Raw genomic sequence first — 23,740 nt, forward strand, 5'->3', positions numbered from 1 at the left:
ATTATTCACAAAGGTGAATATGGGTTCAGTGATTCGAAAATGTGATTTTATTATATTTGAAAGACTAAATTTATTAGTACATAATGCTTATTAACAAACTTAATATCTCTTATGTTAATACCGTGTACTAAGCTGAGCTCGAATAACAATTAAAGATATGACAAATATTACAGGTGAATACTCCGTAAAAAAAAAAATTCGGTATAATCTAACAATATAAATTTTCATGCATATTCTAGCATCGATTATGGATGCCAGAATTATGTAAGCTGATTCTGGAGATTTCTTTTCATCTAATTCATATAATTTGTACTATCTTTCTTTCTTTTTATATATATATATATATATATATATATATATATATATTTCATTATGCGAATAATCTTAAATATAGTTATTTTATTATTCATAAAAATATTTCCGTCTACCGAAATGGGAAAACGTTTTAAGAGAGTAGAAAGGAAATTCCTTTCGAGCTATGTTCAACAATTTTTCTCGCAAGCATTGACGATTCCTGTGTACATTCCGCCCACATCTTACGTACGAAAGACGTTAAACGAGACGCGATTTTCGCGTGGGTTTTTCGTTGATCCTTGCCAAAATTTCATTCATACTTTCTCATAAATATCCTCTCATACATACTACCCCGCAACGCTTTCGCATTCGATGAACGGAACATTGCATAACTTTTTAGTTATATATTTTTTATCTTATGATACGTCATGATTGTTCTAAAATTATGTTTAAATGAATAACCTTCTTCGTGACTTTGAAAATAAAATGTATTACGTACACGATTACCGTAACGAGATTATCTCGCGAAAAAGAAGGACTAACGGAATTTAAAAAAATAATTTATCAAAATCGTATAACAGTACATTACACAGATTATATCAATTACTTAATTAAAGTCATTAATTAAAGCAGACAATTATCTGATCAATTAAGTACGTTTCTTTTCGCGTTAAATGAAAATTGATCCGACTTAAAAACATTTATTAAATAAGAAAGAAATCGATAAAAAGAGAAGAAATTAAAGAATCTCGAATCGATATTTTACGAGCTTCTTAAGCCCATGCTCATTTGCATTATCCGCTACTTTCATTAACACCGAAACCATCGATTCTTATTCCTGGATTACCGAGGAACATGTACGTGGACCAGATTACGACTTCATAAACACCTTGATAAAGGAACGATCGTGTTATTCTCATACGATCTACAGTCTACAAATGTACACATACATGTACATATACATGTACATATACATGTACATATACATATATACATTTATGTGATCCCGTACATTTCCTATTATTTTCAAGGGAAAATAGAATGGTCGACTGATATTGTCCGAGGATTATTTTGTCTCGTAATACATCCAGATGTAAAGAGAATAGAAAGAGAGATAGACAGACGAATAGATAGATAGATAGATAAATAGATAGATAGATAGAAAGAGAGACATAACGTGTTTCCGTATATCTATATTATACATATATAGTATACGTTTATACCCTACTCATCGTTTGGTTCCTAAACGAGGGGAAGATAAAGTGAATCCTAACGATCGGTTCGTTCACGAATAATTCTTGGATAAGCTTGGCGCGTGCAAGGAAGGTGAAGTAACGTTTGCATTTGTACGACCTCATTACGAGATCGCATCTCTAGCACTAAAATCTACGTACCCTTTCTCCTTTCCACCCGTAGAGTATGTTATTGGAGAAGGAAGGATATAAATGTTCACAAATGTTCCATCGAGTTTGAAATTTCTCTTCCTTGGGACAAGCTTCTTCTTAAATCTGTCGAGGAGGATTCACTTTTTCATTGATTCTATTGTAAGATGAATGATGCGGTTTTACGAACTGGGTCAAACTTCGTTGATCGGTCAGTCTTGATAAAGGAGCTTCTTCGTTTCTTTCTTACTTTTTTCTCCCTTTTTTTTTGTTACTAAAAAAGCTCGACCATGAGTCAGAAAAGTTAATATAAAATACTTCTATTTTTTATCGACGAAGAAAAAAATCGTATCTCGGATTTTAATTTTTACAGATATGTTTGATTGCATGAGTTTCACTCGTACACATTATATCCATGCATTAAAATGTATTTAAAAATATATTTAATCGTAAAATATAAGAAGTTAATTTAACGTATGTAAATAGAAATATTTATTTTACGAAGAAAATATGAATTTCTAAAGAGAGAAAAAGAAAGAAAAGGAAGAGAGAGAAAGAGTATTCTTTTTATTTTCTTTTCATATAAATAAATTTTATTATCAAGTAATTGCGTTGATATATACTCATAGATTGTATTAGTAAAATACGTAACGAAGTGTATACTTTTTATCAACGATATTGGAAGAATTAAATCCCCGATTCAATTCATAAAGAGATTTGTTTTTCTGTTCTATATAAAAATACATCTGATTTATAAAGATTTTATTTCGATCTATACATATACATTAGAATCACACATACATATGTATTTGTTCGACGTGCTTATAGAAAATTCTATCCTTCTTTTTACTCGCGCTGACTTTGTAGAAATTAATGTTCGCTCCGGCGCACACGTCTACCGACCGAAGAATGGTCGATCGTCCGTGCCCTTATCGAAAAAGATTTCCTTTAGCAAAAGCTCGATCCGTTGAAAGTAAAAAAGAAGAGGATAGTAAGTAAAGGTTAGCGTTAAGTGTATCCAGGATAACAAGATAGATACAGGATTAAAAGTCGAAAAAACGAGAAAAACTCGAAATAATAATCGAGTTTCTTTCAATATTACCCCTTTTGTCTTTTCTTTTTAAAAAGCGTTAATAAACGAGAGATATTGTCGAGTTTAATAACTTGATAGTAGAAAGTTTTTTATCTCCGTGGCTTCGTACAATATCGTACGTAAGATATATATTTTATATCAACACACATAAAATATATACGTATGTATGTTCCTCGTGTACACACAAATAGATATTACGATAAAAGAAGAGGCAGTAAATCGCTAATCTTGTCGTTCTTTCCAACGGCATATTTCTTTTTTCGACCAATAAATTTCGTGCCTATTCGAGTATTATTAAACGTGACCATACATTATACTTAATCCAAGATGTAATCTTTCAATTTAACGAGCTTAATTTCGGTTAAAAAAGAAAGTTCAGGAAAAGGTATTCCTTTGGATCAAGCAACATGGCGAAATAAAATATGCCTCTGAGTAAACAGAGAAAAAGAGATAAAGAAAAGGAAATTAAGGATTTTCTTTAAATAGGATCTTTTAATGATCGTTAAAGTGGATCCTGAAGAAAAAATATAGTAGAAAATGTACATATCCTCTCTCTCTCTCTCTCTCTCTCTCTCTCTCTCTCTCTCTCTCTCTCTCTCTCTCTCTCTCTCTCTCTCTCTCTCTCATACACACACACACACACACACATGTTCAGTAAAAAGAGCGACGAAAAAGCAAGGCAAAGAACGACGTGACGTGTCCGACGAACAATTTGGCTAGAATCCAAACCGAGCTGCTCCGAGGCTAACGACATTAGAATATTTGTCGAGTAAGTCGTGTGCCGGTAAAACACATTCGTATTCCTCGAGGGCGAGGTCGAATATCGGTTTGACTCTTCTCTGCTTCTACCGAAACTTTACTTTTTATTTTCAGTAAAAAAAAAAAAAAATAAATAAAAAGAAAAGAAAAAGCAAATAAAACCGAGAAAAAAGGGAGTGTAAGTAATGAGAGAAAGCTTAGTTTTATTGTCGGCCACGTTCGTTACTCTAAATAAAGCAAACCTACCAAGCGTTAGTCTCTCGAGCTTTAACGATGTTCATTTTTCACGATTTTCGAAGAAAATCTTTTGAAAGAATCGAAGTATCAACTTGCTTAATCGTAGAAAATATTTCATTCAAATTTTTATTCCAAACAATATTTACGAAGTTCCCCCCCTTTATTTATCGTGTTAATTAAGATATCCAACGACGTAAGATCAATTTTTGTCAATTTTTTTTAATTCTCACGAAGCTTAAAAATTGTTCTCGATAAGTTTTACGTTCGTAATATCGAAACAAGTGAAAAGTGAGACACATATCTCTTCTATTCAATAAACGTTTCCATTATTTTCACACAGCTGACGAGGGTATGTTGCTGAAGCTGGACTTTCGGGACGAATTCAAGCTCGAGGATAGTCCCGAATGTCGTTTCGATTCTCTTGAGGTCCGTGACGGCAAGCACGGATATTCGAACCTCCTAGGAAAGTTCTGCGGCTCGAATTTCCCGCCTGAGATCTCTTCGAAGACAAGATACCTCTGGCTACGTTTCCACAGCGACGAGAATATCGAGGGCAAGGGATTCAAGGCCGTCTGGAGTATGATACCCAGACCAACTTATCGTAAGTCTATTCTAGTGGAATCGACTTCCCTTTCAACCTCGTCTCCCGAACCTTTCGAATTTCATCGTAACATCCACAATTCCTTTTATGACTATCATTTAAAATCAGCATACGTCGATATCTCAAAAATTTACTTTATCTTACGTAAATGTATATATTTATGTATGTAAGTACTTACATGAATCTCATGTTAATACAATCTGCTTTCGTTCCTATTTTTCTATATCGATTCTCTATTATCGATATTACGAAACACCGTGCACGAATATAAAGATAAGTGCATACTCACTTTTATATTCGAATTTTTACTTTCTTCGAGAAACAACGTATTCTCTTAGGATATAATTAAGAAAATAAATCTGTTTCATTTGACACTGTTAAAAGAATATCTTTCGTTTAATAGGCGATCGTTTAATGTATTTCATAAAATCACCGACGTATCTATTCAATGGATAAAGACAATCGAGATCTTCCCGAAGCTAGAGTGTTTCGATCGTAACGATTATAAACGATTAATGCGAATAGAGAATGGCATAGTAGCGAATACATTCGGTAGCTTCCTCGCGTGGCTCGTAGACCCCGAAAATTAGGAGACACTTCGGGAATGGATGGTCGAGCGAGCCGCGCCGAACCATAGCAGCTAAGAGAGAGAGAGAGAGAGAAAGGAAGAGGGAGAAGGAGAGAGAGAGTGCCGTTCGTACCTACAGTCAGAATTAATTCATACTCATCGGAAGGAACCGAGAATGGGACTATGAATACGTGGAATACAAGCGTGTTACTACTATCACCATTCTGGTATACCATTCTGGCCTTTGTCGAGAATTATCAGGTAGAACGCGTTATCACTAAAGACGGACAGTGGAACGCACGATTGTTTGAACTTCCAAAGCGTATTCCATCCCCTTGGACCGAATACCTTCGAACTAATTGTTATACGAGTTTCTATCGTGTGATTTTTGTAACATTTTTTTATAATTTTTTATTTAACTATATAAAAACATGAATGTTCCTTTAAGTAATATCTATTGAATAGGTTTCACTGATTTAACAAAATTGTAATTTCGTTAATCGTACAACGAGTTTTGTAGTTTGATAAAAAGTTAATTTCTCGTAAAAGTATGGAAAAAATAAAACTAAGTCCATCTTTGGAATTACCGTGTAAATCGTTTTTAACTAACAAGCAAAAAAAAAAAAATAAGAAACATCGATGAAAAACGACGTAGGAAAAAGTTTAAAAGGAAGATCGAACGATGTCTGATTCGAATCGTATTTGAAACTTTTCTCATAATTTCGAGAAGAAGATTCGTGAATATATAGGAACAGAGACACGACTAGGATACTTTTCGTAAGTAGTCGTCAAATCTGACGCATTGATACGTACGTACATACATAGATAGATACATATATATATATAAGATATTCTTTCGTCGAACATTCCTTATCATCCCTTTTTATCATAAAAGTCGAGTAAAAGGATACATAACATGCAAGATATTTTCGATCGCTCGGATCTTTTCAAGAATATACTTCCATTATTCGAATAAATGCACATACATTTATAACGGACAAAACGGAACAAACTTCTTTCTTCTTATAACTTCCGGTAGAGCCTTTCCATTAGTGAAACTTAATAATTCGAGTCTACAAAACGAAGAGGAAAAAAGTACGCTTTTTTATCCGTCCATACGAAAATAACTTGCAAGATTTTTATTAACGAAATACCTCAATATTTTCTTTCTTTTACGAAGAAAAAAAAATTTTGTAATAGTTTGAAATCGAGCCTAGGGAAAGTATAGAACTGTAATAGGTGTGGTTCACAGCCGGAGTTCCACCAGAGATAGAACCATGCATAGTTAACGTGACTGGTGACGAAGCTATTATCAGCCATAATGACGTAGAGGACAAGAAAAAAGTAGCCGAGAAGGAGGGTATACCTTTGGACTGCATGTGGGTGATAAGAGTTAAGGAAGGATGGAAGGTAATATATTTCTTAATTTTCTTTATATTATAATATTTACAAGATGATAAAAAATATTAGATTTTTCTATTCATTAAAATGTCACGTTGATAATATTAGAATCTAATTTCTTCTTTCGTTTTATGTAATACTAAAAACTTTCTTAACTATCTACTCTTTGTTTCTTTTTTTCTTTTTTCTATTTCCTTTTCATTTCGTTTTTCCGCATTTTCTTGATTGGTAGAGACCCGTTAACTCTTAAAATAAATGTCTGGAAAAATAGAAACCCATGTCTAACGAACCGAGTAATATACTTAATTACTTGAAAAAGTCTCTCGAATTAGTATCTGTGTTTAAAAGGAAAAATAAAAAAAATGTTTCTATATTTTATCTATTATTCTAAATACCGTTGTAACCATGAATTATTCTTTTCTTCGAAAAATAACGAAATTGCATTACGTTACAGATACAACTGGCATTCCCGGACTCGAGTCATTTCAAATTGCAGAGGCCAAACGAGTGCGAAGCTAATTTCCTCGACGTTTTCGAAGAGAAAACGGATCTCCGTTCACGATTGAAAAATTTTTGCGGTAGCATCGCCGATACAGTCATAGTGAAATCGAACTTAGCATATGTCCGTTATTACGCTGAGCCTAAAGCTCTGAACAGCACCTTTGAAGGCGTGATGACTGCTATCAGAGACAAAGAAGCTGGCGAGACAAGTGAGTTTGAATTACACGATGATAAATCAAATTCGTAAACTATTCTATATATATTTTTTTTTTAATATTTATACACACAAAGGAGAGTTTCCAAATATGTTACTAGTTTTTAAAATTATGTCTTAAATTATACATGTTTATTTTATATACGTGTAGTATATATTATATTGATTATGACGTATTGTATTAAAGTCCATTACCATTTATCCATAACAATGACAATTTGATATTATATGACTATTCATATATATCAGATATACAAGATAACATGAAAAACATATAAGATAATATAAGATTCGATTATTCCAGCATGAAAGAGAAAAGAAAATACAATTAAGCGCGTTAATCTGCAATTTTTTGAAAAAATTTATTTTGCAAATAAGAAATATAAAGTAAAATATCTTAAACGATATTATTTTGGCAACTCTTCCTTATAGTTATATAAATAAAATGAACACAATTAATTTTTTCTTTTATTTTTTCCCTATTATACCTCAATGAAATGATAATTTCAATGAGACCGAGTAGTACAATCATTATTAACTAAGATAATTAACTATACAAATTATTTGCAAAATAGTAATATTAACTAGTTTAAATGAAAATAGCACAGGATAACATCTATTTTATCTGCTAATGAAAGGGAGAAAGTTGATTCTGTAATGTTTATTGAATTTCTACGGCATGCATATGTGTGTATGTATGTATGTATATATATATATATATATATATATATATATATATATACATCCGAGTTATATATTTATGATTTGCTTAATACGTTGAAATTTATGCGGTTAACGAGCTGATCTTTATTAACTTACGACAAAGTTTAATATATCTCACATCAATTTAACAGGAATTTGATGATAAAGGGATATCGTGCATAATCGAACTAATGATAATAAACGCTTGACGTTACTATGTAAAGCGTTAATTAAATTTAATTTATTAGTAATGAAACATGATAACATAGAGTTGGAATCTCTCTCTCTCTCTCTCTCTCTCTCTCTCTCTCTCTCTCTCTCCCTTTCTCTCTAGCAATTTACATCACAACATTGTTAAAATTTAAAGAATGAATGAAATATGAGAAGTGAGAAGACAGACAGAGAGAGAGAAATCAGCTAATAAAAAAAATAGTTACAGCTGATTTTTTAATGATGATAAGGAAATCGGTTCTCACATTTATTAATTCTTTTTTCACGGAAAAGCTTCGTTTGTTCTTTCTTTCTTTGTTGTTTTCGTATTTTAGAAGCAACGTAGACTCTTTCAACGTTAAAATTAATTAAATTCAACGCTCGCGTGACTCGTTCGGACATATTCGTTTTTGTTCTCGCAAATGAAAACACACACGCTCGACTCTAATGAAAGTCGTGAAATTAGCGTGGATACTGCTTCTTTTTTACATTAAGAAAATTGTGAAGGTAATCCTGTTGCACAATTTTTCAAAGATCATTCACTGTCAATCGTGAATGTTATCGGTAAAATAACAATAAAGACGAAAAATCATTTTTATTGATCACATTGATTCTAAAAATATTATTTGTAGTTTTTTCTTTCACTGGAAATCAATGGACAATATTTTATTACAAAGAAAGAATAAATTTTACGCAATAATATGTACAACAGTTTGTTGTTCGTAACATTTGTTATTTTTTCCGATAATAGAACAGTATAATATGCTGAATATATATTTTGTATTTACTTATTATCAAAACCTTGCCAGTTCGATAAATTTTGACCAAATTAATTGAATTTTTAATTTGAATATATGTACATGTATGCATTAAATATTTATATTTATTAGCTGTTTAAAGTAGTACTTTGTATAAAAAAAAAAGAAGGAAAACTATAAAAACATTAAAAAATGTATATTTTATAATATAAATACGAGCGAATTTTAATTCAATACTCTTATCATCCGTATGAAAGATTTAAAATCGATACACGTATTGTATAATAGCTACCTTTATTTTGTAATTGTATAAACGTGTTGCTTAAGCGACGATAATCATTCGATAAAGGCCAACGAATATAGAGAATTATACCTCGTAAATCTGTCGTGAATCATAAATGAGGTAAGCCAAGCAAATTCGCAATTACGTGTGCTGAATTCGCGTTAGATATCGAAGAGAAATCCTTGAGTTTCGACGATCAAACCTTGATACCGATCCTGATATCTCGCGCGAGAACATAGAATATTAAACGTTTAAAGGTACGTGTCAAGTTATATCCTCGAGGATTACACGACTGAATTAATTCAACAAATGTTTCTCTTCTTTTCATCACAAAAGGGACGATTAATAAAACAAAATTTTATTAAAAAGAAATGAAAGAAAGGAAGAAACTATACATAAAGTTTTCACTCTCGTGAATCGAAAGTTCACATTTTTTATTTACGACTGAGACATATATTTTCTTTCTTCCTTTCTCTCTTTCTTTTTTTTTCTCTCTATCTCTATCCATCTATCTTTATCTCATACACAATCATTTGAAATGTCGCAAAAGTTTCAAAGGAGTCTTTTAAATTTCACAGCATGCAGAAGCGGAGAGTACGACTGCGAGGACGCGACCTGCATCGCCTCTAGATTACAGTGCAACGGAAGGATCAACTGCCGCTTTCGGTGGGACGAAGATGAGTCGACATGCGACGTGAGTGGTGACTCTCTCTCTATCCGAGAAGAAAATCCAATAACCGACTTTCTATGATCGCACTAGTAGGGTGCTTTCCAATTCTCAACTTCGAAAATCGTCGCATCCCATCTTTTCCCTCTTCCTGTCGAATTGCGTTATTTTCAAGCTCTTTCTCTCTCTTTCTTTTTCTCTCTCTCTCTCCTCCTCTTTCTCTTTCTCTCTCTCTCTCTCTCTCTCGTTTTCTAGAGAGAAAAGTTAATCCGCTTCTGCGAAAAATAACTGAGGAAAAAAAAGAAAGAAGAAAAAAGGATGAAAAGAAAAAGAAAATAAAAAGAATGAAAATAAATCCTCGACTTCGCTAGGACACGATCGTAAAAGAAAAATTACGCGTGTAAGTCTAAACCTCGTAATTCCAAGGCTTTTCGCTCTATGTTCGCGAAAAGCAGCAAAGTTGACTATCGTAAGCGGTTTTATCTTTGATATAGGTACCTACCTACCCATTATACGAATTTCCGAGGTAATCGTACGCGTTAATTATAAAGCATCATCGAAATTTCTCTAAAGGATTCCCTTTATGGTCTAGGTAAGTACAAGTACCGTCGACCTATACATATCGATCTTCAAACTCGATTTTCAACAGGCTCTCTATTGAATAAAACCTTCAATACATAAATTTTCCATTCGAATTAATTTAACTAATACAAATGATCGAGTCCAAATTCACAAATTTCTCTACGGTAGTTGTTTTACGGCTAAACTGTTTTATCGGATTTTCAAAGAAAACAAATAATGTGAAATGTCTTTTTAAAGATCTCGTCTTTTCAAAATAGATATTAGAAATAATTACTCCGAGAAACTTCAAGAATACCAAATACCATAACTACTTCCTAGATATGAAGTCCCATGAGAATGATGCGTTACCAGACTTAATCGTCTTTTGTCTCATTTCTACTTATTCTGTCCTTCTTCAAATCTAATTAATTTATTCGAGGGAAGTTTTGCTTCCAGCTACCTTATCTCTCTCTCTCTCTCTCTCCGTCTCTCTCTCTCTCTCTCTCTCTCTCTCTCTCTCTCTCTCTCTTTCACTCTACCTATCTATCTATCTATCTATCTTTCTCCGTCTCCATCTTTATCTTTACAACGTAGCCGTGGTTCCTCCCACTCTGTTCGACCTCTTCTATCCTTCTCCATCTCGTACTGCTTATTCTCCTTTCCAGGAAGCTTTTGGAAAATTCGAACGTGTACCGTCGGTTAGATAGGTGGGTGTTTCCGCTTCCGGAACGCACAATACCATGCGCTTTTGGCAAAGTACCAAGAACAGATCCTGTAGAAAGGACCCAATGGCACCGACGGGATATTAATCTATCGTCGACGAATGACCATAGCTTTCTATCTTTCTTCTTTTCTCTTCTTCTCCTTCTCTCTTGAAATAGGTGTTGACCAAAGATATGTTTTACAAATATTTTTAGGATTTTGTAAACACACATATATATATCACTCTCTCTTTTAATTATCGCGTAACAATTCGAGCTTGTTACTATTCTTTAAAGAAATTTACGAGAATTTAGTAATTAAGAACCTATTTAATTTTAATCTTCTTTCTTTCGTATTAATTCTTCTGGATCATCGATTGAATATATAAATTGTATGAAATATTATGTTCGATGCACAAATGAAAATTATCATTTTGACGAAGAGGAATGGAAAGATTTGAAAATTATTTTCTTTCTCTTTACTCTTTCCTTTTGTTTTTTACTATTCTGGATAAACTAAGCAACTAAACCCTTAATCGTTCTTTAATAACTCCATATCCATTTATCTGTTTATTCATTCGAGAGATGAAATCTCAAAGAGAGACAAGCTTGAAAATGTGCGATAATCGAGTTTCTGTGAGTAGGTTCGCTAAATCGAAAGTTTACCTTTTACGGGAATCGTTCTCTACTCCATCCTTTTTCAAGGATTTCACAAAGTGAAACGGACAGACGGTAACAGAACGATATGATGTCTATTCTTCTCGTTTCAACCAGTGATCATAACTATGAAAGTTATAATAATACAACGTTGGAAAATGATCCGCATTAATCCTATTATAAAACGAACGTTCGGTTCGCCACACTGTGTCAGAAATTTTCTACTTTTACAAAGAGAATTTCTCCATGGAGACCGAGCCTTCCGGAGTGTTATAAAACGAATTTTCCCAAGGAAAAAGAGTATCGAGCGAATTCTCGGTTATTGCGCACGCAGAACCGACGAAAATTTGTCCATCGATCGTGTACGCACGTGTTCCTACAAAACGAAAAATGGAAAAAATTACAAAATTCCACGAAACGATTAGCGAACGAGTAGAAACCGCAAAATTCGCGAGAACTTGGCAAGCATGCAAATGGCGACAATTTGCTTTCTCTCTCTCTTTCTCTCTTTCTTTCTCTCTCTCTCTCTCTGTCCATCTATCTCTTTTTTCCTATTTCGTATTATCTTTTAACATTATCTTCGATTAATCACATAGTAATTGTGATTTATCGTCCACGAAATGTGAGCTATTCGCATATTCGTTAGATTATAAAAAAGAAGAAAAAGTGTTTATCTGCTCCATATCCCTTTCTCTTTCTCTCTCTCTTTATCTATCTGTCTTTTTCTCTGTCTCTCTCTTTCTTTACGCGTTCACGAATACATCTCTCGACCGCAGTAAACCAAGAAAAGATTGTATGACACAATAACGGTCCTCCGTTTCGCGTGGAAATGCGAACATGAAATTGCTCGTACAGAGGAATACGTGCAGAAGCATGACGAAATCGCGATCTATAAGCTGGGACACACACTATACTACCATCCAATTTTATTCTGGATGTAATAGAAAGTAGCACTAGGAAAGAGGAGAGAGGAACAGAGTGCTGGTGGAAGGTCGGTTCACAAAAATCATAATGGAAAGCATGTACATATAGCTATGTATGCATGTTGAAAGAAGCTAGTTTTGGATTATTCAAAATCACTTCGTAAATTTCGACATGGTAAATGCGGCATAATAATTATTAAAAAAATAAAAAAAGATAAAGAAAAAAGAAAATTACGAGAGCACAATAAAAGCTCGTATCTAAATAATGCACTTGCGGGATATGAAATGAATGACGTGCGTAAATATGTAATAATCATAAGTAATACGTATTTTCTAATTCTTCTTTTTCTTTTTTTTTTTTTTTTTATTTCTTTCTTTTCTTTCCTTTAATTCCACATTTGAAAAGAAATAAGCCATTGTGCGAGAACGAGTAATTACCTGAACACATGTGATCGTCCTAAATACTACGTTTCTTTTTTCTTTCTTCTTTTCTTCTTCTTTTTATTTTTGTTCGTCCTTGTTTCTTTCCTATTCTCTTCTCTTTCTTAATCGAAATTACGAAAAATAGAAAACACGTGTGATATTTGTATAGTTAGACGAATAATCGTATTAAAAGTAAAGAGATTTAACTTTCCAATTCCGTCGTAATTAATACGATGGGGAATTGATTTAACTCTTCGACTTATAACCGCGATGCAATTTCGCGAACGAATTTCACGCTAATTCCCTGAACGTGTTACTCTACGAAATGGATGTTAGGGGGAAGGAAAGGAAGTATTGCAAGGGGATGTGGGGAAGGAAGGAAAAGAGACTCTATACGTACATGATATTTAAGGTGATTCAAGATAGCTGGTAATTCGATTAATATGTGACAAAATTTGCACATGTCATGCGTGTTTACATACTCTCGTTTAAAGCTATGAGGTCGATTAAATAAAAATGTTTTATCTTTTTTTTTCTTTTCTTTGTTCTTTTTTATAATCAAGCACAAAATATTTTAGAATAAATTTTAAAGAGATCGTGTCGACAGTTATGAGTTCAGAACGACTAGCGAAATGGTCGAAAATACAAAAGCTAAAAACTACGAAACCATTGGGCAAGCTGTCCAATCGTTGCTAGGAAAGTTGGACGTCAACTTTCATACCAACAAGAGACTTGAAAATCATAAATAACAGGACACAGTTCTATAAGCTGCAAAAAAGTGAAAGAAGAACAAGAAGAAGAAGAAATAAATAAATTTTAATTTATATTTTCCATCTCAATTTTATTACGCGAAAACTTAATAATCTCGAAAGTCGATTATTCGTGTCGACGAAACGAATTTATTGTATATTTTTTTATATTTACTTATATTTCTTTTTCGTTCTTCTCGTTATTCATTTCGTCAACAGAATTTCTTTTCAAACGTCGACATTTACGCGACAAGAAAACACTTTAGTATCTAAAAAGATACTACTACTTACACATGCTTCCTTCCAATATCCTTTTTCTTTTTTAGTCCTTTTTCGTTGTTCTTCCGTCCTCTATCTGTAATTACTTCCTTGCGGCGGAAAGCTTTCTTTTGTATACGGAGTAACAATAATTTCCTTTTTTACTACGACTTTCCTTCTCTTCCTGACTACTTCGAAAGAAGGAAAAAACAAGAAAAAAAGAAAAGAAAAAAAAAGGAAAAGAATAGAGAAGAAAAAAGAAAGAACGAGATAAAGGAAGAAACACGAAAAGAAAAGGAACAAAAGGAATGCTGATTTACGATAAGAAATGAATACGAAACGATCTGATAGTCAATTGAGATTAGTTTGGATCTTGCAATTGTACATATGTATATGTATATATATATATATATATATATATATGTATATACATATAATATATATTACACAGAATACACACATATAATGTATATGCGTCAAGTAGAATGATCAAAGATATTATTCGACCGACAGGTTGGATAAGAGCACGTAATACGAGTCGCGTCTATGCTCGTCATGTCATCGCCTACTTTTCTTTTCCTCTCTTTGATAAAAGTGCTCCAAAAGCCATTCTTGATGCTCCTACGCCACGTGTCATGTTAGATCGTTCATGACAGCGAGTAAATATTTCACGCAACTATTCCTCTACACTTTAAGGGTGTCATTCTTTTCTTTCTCAGCAACAATGAGAAACGGGGTGAATTTTACGATTGAGAAGGAAAAGATCTTTTCTTCGAAGTAATTGTTTTAAGATCACTATTATTATATAAAAAGTATAAACGTAAAAGACAAGAATAATGAATATTTTATTCTTCCGCTGCTATCCTTCTATTTATTTATTTTTTTCTCTTGTTTTCAATTGTTCTTTATCATTTCAGCAATTTAATTTTTTAAAAAACGTAAGTCATTGTAAAATTTTTAATTACAATTTATATATTTTCGACTGTCATCATATAATTAAATAAACATATAAAAATAATTTAATGACTGGAAACAAAAGATTGTTCATCATTGCAATCATTTAAAGATTATGTTGTTATGTTATTTTGGAAAGAAAGAAATGAAGGCTAAAGTTTTTCTCTTTTTTTACCTATTGTTATCTATTGTCAGTCAAATAATTTCATAATATATAAAACGAAATATCTCCACGTTTGACGAAAGTTTTCCATAACATTTCGATAAAATCGATTTAGTTATTATATCGATTTTTGCTGTTTATAACAAGAAAAGCACTATTTCGAAAATTGTTGTACGATCAATCTAACATTCTAAGTATCTTTTCGCTATAATAGACAAATCGTATGTAAAATAATTTTTCATTCGATTCCATTCATTTGTTGTTATAATCGAAAAATACAATTAGAAACGAATAACATTACTCGTGGAAAATCTTAAACGAAATAGAACAGTTTTATCGTTATCAAAACTTGTAAAATATAATATATTATTTATTGCAATATAGTGATCTCGTAAGACAATATTAGTATTCGCGATTATCTAAAAAGAAGAATCAAATTCCATGATAAGATATAAGAACATAAAATCAAGGAACATATATCCTTCGAAATATTTCCATACGTTTAGTCATTTACATTTGGAGTATCTAAAGATCAAATAGATCGTTTCTCCTTTCAAGATTTTGCCAGACGTAGCGCGTCCTGACAACAACGTGTTTCCTCGCAAACGTTTCATCACGCCTTCTATGGCTTTTGGAAATTCGTGAAATTGGAGTGTTTCAAGTGAAATTCGTTAAGTGGAATGTTTGTATTGCGTAATCGTGATTGTTCGTCATCTCGAAGAAGGATTTTCGAGAAGACTGATACCGAAAAGGTAACAGAGAAAGAGAAAAAGGAAGAGATGAATAAATCGTTAAAATGAAAAAGAGAGAAGTGAATAAATTGTTGAAATGAAAGATAGGTAGATAGATAGATTAATAGATAGATAGATAGATTGATAGATAGATAGAGAAGTAGAGAAAGAGAGAGAGAGAGAGAGAGAGAGAGAGAAACAAGAAAGGGCGAAAAGAGAGAAGTAGAGTGAAACGAATGATAATTAGCGTGCCACCGTATACGTCTCATCTTCTTATTAACGCCCATCGTTGTTCCAGCCAATCTCCTTTTTAGACTTTAAGGAAGTCTCCCTTTCGTAACTTGATTAGATACGCTTGTAATTAGAACGTCCTTGTAATTAAGATAGCGCTAGTAAAATCAATTACCTACTTTCGAAAACGATACTCGCTCGGAATTATATAAAAATTTATAATTTCTCTAATAATTAACTATGTCTTAGAACAAATTTTAAATTGTTCGTATTAATTTTAATAGATCGTCGATCGAAAATCGTATAATCGTTTGTTTTTTTTTTCTTTTTTTTTTCACTTGCAGCAAAAGAAATCGAGTATCATCGACTCTCAGCACATCGTCATTATTCTTGTTGTTTTCTCCCTCATCGTCTTTGGCATGAGCTTCGCGTTCTTCTTCAATTGTGTGCGGAAGCTTATTCGTGATCATCGAATCATTCAGGTTAGTAGAAATTGATTTTTATAAAAAAAATAAAAAAAAAGAAAGAAAGAAAAAAAATGTCAACTAAATGAACTTTCTACGAAAGTTATCGGCCTTTTATCGACTTTAACTCACGAATTGTGAGTCATGTCGCGTCGCGTTCAACATCGTATCTTCGGGATTTCAATTACGCAATACACGTAGCAGCATTTCGTTCGATTCTCGCCTCGATCGACTCACGTATCCACGAGTAGAGACGTGCCTAACATTCGGCCATTTTCGAGGAAAAAAAGAGAAAAAAAAAAGATATATAGGTAACAACGTTTATTAAAAAGCACTCGATGGAATTTTGAAATGTTTTAAAAATGAAACTAAACGAAAAATAACAATTGATATTGTGTAGTATAAACGTTCTGGCAACATGCAAAATTAATTTTCTGAGAAGGAAACTCAGGAAAATAGTATATGCTCGTTTAGTAATTTATTCCTTGGTTATCGATTAACCAGTACTAATATTATATAACGCGAATGAATATATAAGGATCGATATGGAAATGAAAAGACAACAAACTAACAAGAATAGTGTACATTCTATAAGATATATTGCACCATCGTATTAAAAAATAAGAATAGATAAACATAGGTTACTCTCTACTTAAAAGTCTATTTTAAAAAAGTAACGCATAAGAAAGATATATTGGAAAGGGTTAAAAATGTTTTCTTTAAAATACAATTAAATCTATTAAGGCAATAGACACGAGACGAGATTAAGATCAATAAGAAACTAACTTAACTATTGTCTTTTATCTTTATTTAGGAACACATAAGACAGTCTAGAGAAAATCGATTGGATGAACTAGGTCGTAAATCTACACCGAGGCCTCTCTCAACTTCGAGAACGGACATCAGAGATCGGAGTAGCGAGTCATCTAGCTTGGAAGTGGTACCGAGCAAAGAACTTTTACCACCGAGTACAGTGATAGCAGAAGAGTATACGGTAGCTTATAACAACAAAATCACTTACAACGGACGAGACATGAACGACATACATCAGAGTAACAATGTAAGCAACGCGACTCAAGAACGATTGCAGGAGTCAAACGATGAGCCAGAAATGCGAGATAATTCGTGTCAGACTAGGGAGAGTCTATTCGAACCACGATTATCGGACACCGTGGTACCACCGGCGTTCACGACTTTTGGATTTCGGAATTCGCAAAATGGGACCAATTATCATCGTCATCATCATCATCATCATCACCATCACCCGCAAAGTCCGCAAAAGTCACATCCAAGTCCATCGCTCTCGCATCAAAGCTCTCAACAGTCTTCTCAACAGAGCTCGCATCAGCAGAATAGTTCTCAGTGTTCAGGTTGTAGTCCAGCATCTAGAGGACGAGACGGTAGTATGGGTGTCTGTCCAAAGCACAATCCAATTCCAGCACCGCCAGGTTGGTCGACCCACGAGTTGAGTTATCCTCCTCAACACCAGTCCGGGCAATATCAAGAAGTTACGGACTATCCTTCCTATCAGAGATTCCAAAGTCCAAAACCTGGCGGAGAAGGTGGTACTTATCATCAGTCGCCTAAGTTTATCAGACAGAATACCGTAGGTTCCGGTGAAAGATATGGTAGTTCGGTCTACGGTTCTGGTCAAAGTTCCACACAGATTTCTGGTCATGGTTCTAGCAACACAACGTCGAGTACTCAACACTCGACATCGTCCAAGTCCCAGCAACAACAGCAACAACAACAACAACAACAACAACAGCAGGTTCCTAGTGATCCTAGGTATAAAGCCGAAGCTATTATTGAGATCGATCAAAGAAGACCATTCAGCATAGAAAGCACAAAATCAGCCCCAGACGTTATAGCGACGCACTGACGCCGGGGCTATGGGGATTGGGAACCTTACAGGAGACGCCATCCCCGTAAAAACATAGACGACACTCAACAAATTCAACAAGAAACACATAACGAGCGAGTTAAAGTAACTGTGGCTACTCAAAGTTCGTTGGACGATGACACGTCGACCAACTCTACGATGGAACATACATCGTCCTCCTGATCCGTGCATCAAAACGTCGTAGTCGATCCACCTGACTCTTTTATCGACGATAAGAACACCTCGAATAAACCGTCTCTTAGCATTTTACCAATCGAACAAAAAACGTCGCTATTCAATGAACTCGCTGTAACGCGATTATCTCAGAGATTGGACGATTTACCGATCCTAAAACCACCTGGTAACTTCGGAACGCCTGTCTTCAAATGCAAAACGCCTTCCTTATCTTGGCAGCACTGTGGCTGCCCTTCTCATTCTCATTTACCACCTCGAAGATCGACGATCACCTGGAGTGCCTTGAAACGTTGCGGACAGGACGCCTTCTATCGCACTTGGCCTAATAGATCCGCTAAAAGGCTACTGCGGCCTCAAAAGAGGACCGTCGGTACTCAGAGTTCCTTCGACGGCGTTAGGTCATCGCTTGGGACACTTCGTTGCGTGTCCAGATCGATCGATATGACGGCGACTACGATGGATCAGGAGATCGGGGTATCTATACCTTTCTAACGATGGATTTACGTGTTCTACTCTTCCTCCTATCGATTATTTCTTAATTTTACTTTTTTTTCTTTTCTTTTTAACTAATCCTTATTTCTCTCTCTCTCTCTCTCTCTCTCTCTCTCTCTCTCTCTCTCTCTCTCCCTCTCTCTTTCTCTCCCTCTCTCTTTCTTTTTCATTGAATCTTAACAAGTATGAAATGAAAAATTTGTCGCGTCGTGATTCTCAGGAAGGGTGGACGAACGATCCAATCTGATAATAAACTCTCGAAGCATTTTTAAGAACAATTGTCTAAAAAGGCCGTAAAAATAACAGAAAAAGAGAAAGATTCGCTCTTTTATTCCTATCGCCGAGAAAACATCTTCGACATTCACGTGAAAAATCAAACGATATAAAGATCATATCCGTGAGTTCTAATTGGCAGTAATTTTCTAACTGTCGTAATAATAAAAGAGTATGTAATCATTAAGAATCACTGCCTTCGATTCCTAGAAAAAATATCAGGACATCTTTTTCGCGAGCATTAATCAAGGATAATGAAAATAGTAGAGGACGGCCTAAATCGTATTTGGAATTCTTTCGTCGCGTAACATATCGAGAGTTATGAGAATTATTAATCGTTTCTCGACGAATTGTCGAGCACCGTAATTGCCTAAAGTTCGAAGGGAAAATTAATATTATAATAATAATTATAATAATTATAATAAATAATAATAATAATAATAATAATAATAATAATAATAATAATAATAATAATAATAGTAATAGTAATAGTAATAATAATAATATTAATATTAATATTAATATGAATAATAATGATAAATGAATAAATAAAAATAAATAATGAAAGAATAAAAACGATAAACGATTATTATGTCTATGTATGTAAAAGACGCGCACACAAACTTATACGATCAACGTACATATGTATTATATTTGCTACGTACTTACGTACATATGTATTATATATATATATATATATATATATATATATATATATATGTATGTATGTATGTATGTATGTATGTATGTACGTGAATGTACGATTCGTATAGACAAATCTGTCTTCTCAGTGTTCGATCAACGTTCGACGTTGAAAAGGCCTTAACTCGCTCTCCGAGAGAAGATTCCATCGCCTCGAGCAAGGAAGCAGAGACGATTTCCTTCAAATTGCTTTCCGCCGAGGGTAAGGACTACTCTCAGAAGCGTTTATCTTTCTTGAATGAAAAGTTTCTACATGGGAACCTACGTACATAGATACATAGTATGCGTTTAACGCGTACAAACTATTGTACTTTACGAGTGATATAATGAGGATCGATCAAAATAACAAAATAGATAAAAAAAGAAAAAAAGAAAGAAAGAAAAAAAAACGATCATTTGTCAATGATCAATAACGATCGAAGATGATTCGTGCGTTTATACCTAACGACTATACGATATTAGACGGATATTATTTTTCCACGTAATAAAAATTATCCATCGGTTACTGAGTCGGTCTGCGCACACACGGTGATGATAATTATAGAGAATACTGCATTTATAATTACGTATATACCCTTTTATTAATCTCCTATTTTTCCTATCGACCATTTGCAGTCAGCTTCGTGTAATATCAGAAAATGCATTTTCGATGGACGATAAACGTTATTAATGAGGGATCGTCTAAATGCGAGTACGTTCGATCGATGGATAAATTTTGTTGTTGAAAAACGAACAAATTTTCATTCGAACGGTAGGATCATGTAAATTTATGCGAGCACTCACCCGTTGAAGTAAGAAGAGTTTTGGATTATTCTCGAGATCGATCAAAATGTTCGCATAAATCTCGTCTATACTTATTTCTTTTCTTTTTGGTCTTCTTTTTTTTCATTTATTTTTTTCATCTTATTTTATTATCTTTCTTTTTTTTTTTTTAACACGTCCGACGATGTAACATGTACGGCTCATGTGTGTGTGCTCATACTGTGCTCCTAGCGATCAAGAGTGTGACTAAATTAGTCAATTAACTGTTTAAAAAAAAAAAAAAATTAAAAATAAAAAAACAAAAAAAGAAAGATCAAAGTATCAAAAGGACACGAAGCTGCGACTTTAACAATGTTCTATCATGAAAAAAAGGACTATGTTGAAAAATAGATACATAGGGGGCAGTGAAGAGGTACCGATCAATACTTGAAATTCCCGTTTGTATACAGGTTAACGATTAACAATTTAGGTCTTTAATGTACAGAGTGTACACATTTGTATATAATTTCTCTATAAACACTTTAATAAGCTGATAAGAGTAATAAATATAGTACTTTTAAAGTAAATACAGTTTTATATCTTTTACCCTGTTCTTTTCCCAACGATAAACTAATAAATTGTTTTTGATATGAAAAGATGTTTGTAACTCGTGTGAAAACAAAAAAAGAAAAAGAAGAAAGAGAAGCGAAAGAAAAAATTTTTTGTTGAAAAAAAGATTCGACAAAAATTTCACAGGAAATTAATTAATTCCTTTTCAAGATAATCATATCCGGTTGAATTTGTCAGAATTTAATTCCACCAAATTTTAAAGTAGAACGTGAACAAATACAAGAGATTATTTGCCCAAGAATTTTATCGCAAAATTTATCGAGCATTCTCGAGATAAATGAATATATAGATATCGCGTCTATTGAAATTTCCTTTTAAGAAGGGAAACACGTTTGGAAAAGGGTCTGAGAAATAAAAGGGGAGGAGTGTAAAAAAGAAAGGAAAAAAAGAAAGAGAATAGATCGTTCTGCGGTTTTCTTTGATTTGAGGAATTTTCGTGACGCGAGAGCGAGATCAACGAAATGTGAATAACGAAGACAGATGGGACAAATCGCGCAAAACGCAAGCACGGGACGTTTCTCCTCGAAATTATGGCCTTCACGTTTCTCTCTCAGTCTCTCCTATAACATACACGATTCATAGATGACTATGTACGTATGTGTATGTCTATTACGTATAAGTGTGTACATATATCCCGAAGCTTTATCTCTTCCACATAATATATAATTTATGTATGTACATCGTGGTCTAGCTGGGAAGAGAGTACCGGTATAGTACGGTAAAATGACATTTTTAATGGCATATCCCATCTCGTTCCATTCCATCAAAAACGTCACTCCCAAATTACGCTTGGCAAGAAAGTACCGACTCGGGGAAAATCGAATGTTACGACGGTAATTTAGTGAGCTACCCACTATTCCCTTCTCCCTTCTCCTTCTACTAACTCATTCTTTTTTTGCCTCTTCTTTCATTTGCATTAGTGACTTTTGACGTGTGTACATACATGAAAATTTCACCCATGGAAAATGCTCCTCTCCACGATAGAATATAAAAAACGGACCCATTTTTTCCCCATGACGATTAGAAAATCTTCTTTGTATATGATATGAATAATTTTTCATCCCGTTTTTCCTTCTCCCTTTCATTTGCACTAGAAACTTTTTACATTTATATATAAGTGAATATTTTATCCAATGAAAATGGTTGATTCCCTGATAAAATATACAAACGAATTGATTTTCTCTATAACGTTTAAAAGATCTTCTTATAATTCACACGAGAAGATTCACACTAGTCATTATCGACTTCCTGTAAATTTGCAATCTAACGGTTCATTGATTCTCTACTTGTATCTAACAATTTGATCGAAATTAGTAAGACAATTTAGCAATTAGTGGATCAACCCGTGGGAATTTCAGAAGGTCCACTAAGACGAGATACGAATTGCGAACTATAACAGGAGTGTAATGTAACAGTGAATTCAAGAGTACATAGCAATAGGGATTCAATATCGGCTAGGTACTTGACCGACAATCGATTCTGTCGAGTGTCCATACGTCTGACTGTATGGTCCTTAGTCACTTACGGTTACAGAGATACTAAAACTATAATACAGATGAATTTTTCGCTCTTACTGAAATTGTTTCCATGGATTTTACGTCAAAAGTTAACGTAAAAATGTTCAAGTATTTTTTTTTTTTTAATTTATACGATATTACAATATTAATTGTATCAAATATAATATAAATATCGTAGACAATCGAACAGGTAGTTAATTATTGGGTGATTAACAAGATTTCTCTCTCGATCAATTAACTTCTATGTATATTAGATATAAACTTTGTACAGTTCTAAACTATCTAAAAAGTTTTAACTACAATTTTGATGGCTCGATCGAGTGGAACAATGGCTTTATACATCACTCCTGTTTTTCCAATTGTATCGTAAACTCTTGTCATTTGTCAAATCTTTCCGACGTAACTGCGTTCTCTTGAATTCGATACGTGATATTTTGATATGCGAATTTTTTTTCTAATTTTCACGTGTATTTTTATAAAATAAATCTTTAGATAGGTTGTCGAATGAAGGAAGAAAGAAAAAAGAATAAAAAAGAAAAAAAGTATAGCTATTTTTATGTACATACGTATTTATAAACCAAAAAGCAACAACACGTATATCGGAAGGGTTTATATAACATTACATGTTGTAAAATTGTAGCCATAAATTAACAAATTGTAAAATGATTTCATCTTATGTTTTTTCTTCATCGACTATTATCGTTCAAGCATTTACTTGCATATTTAGTATGTAACTATCACAAAAAGGTAATTAAATCTTACATTATTTTTAAATAATTGCTTTTACTATTCTTTCTATATAAATATAAATATATATATATAT

At 33.3% G+C, this 23,740-nt stretch overlaps 1 protein-coding gene across 2 annotated transcripts in view; it reads left to right on the top strand.

Annotated features, from left to right (window-relative positions):
• Positions 1 to 19,812, top strand: part of LOC122628308 — a 100,649-nt gene extending 80,837 nt beyond the window's left edge. For both annotated transcript variants that reach the window (XM_043810475.1, XM_043810476.1), the window contains 6 exons: positions 4,106 to 4,366; positions 6,187 to 6,344; positions 6,790 to 7,045; positions 9,582 to 9,697; positions 16,366 to 16,503; positions 17,300 to 19,812. In XM_043810475.1, coding sequence (XP_043666410.1) covers positions 4,106 to 4,366; positions 6,187 to 6,344; positions 6,790 to 7,045; positions 9,582 to 9,697; positions 16,366 to 16,503; positions 17,300 to 18,367 — 1,997 coding nt within the window. In that variant the 3' untranslated portion in view covers positions 18,368 to 19,812. The remainder of the gene's footprint in view (positions 1 to 4,105; positions 4,367 to 6,186; positions 6,345 to 6,789; positions 7,046 to 9,581; positions 9,698 to 16,365; positions 16,504 to 17,299) is intronic.
• Positions 19,813 to 23,740: the final 3,928 nt, after the last annotated feature.

Source organism: Vespula pensylvanica, chromosome 4 (assembly GCF_014466175.1).
Source record: "Vespula pensylvanica isolate Volc-1 chromosome 4, ASM1446617v1, whole genome shotgun sequence".
NCBI classification, from domain to species: Eukaryota; Metazoa; Arthropoda; class Insecta; order Hymenoptera; family Vespidae; genus Vespula; species Vespula pensylvanica.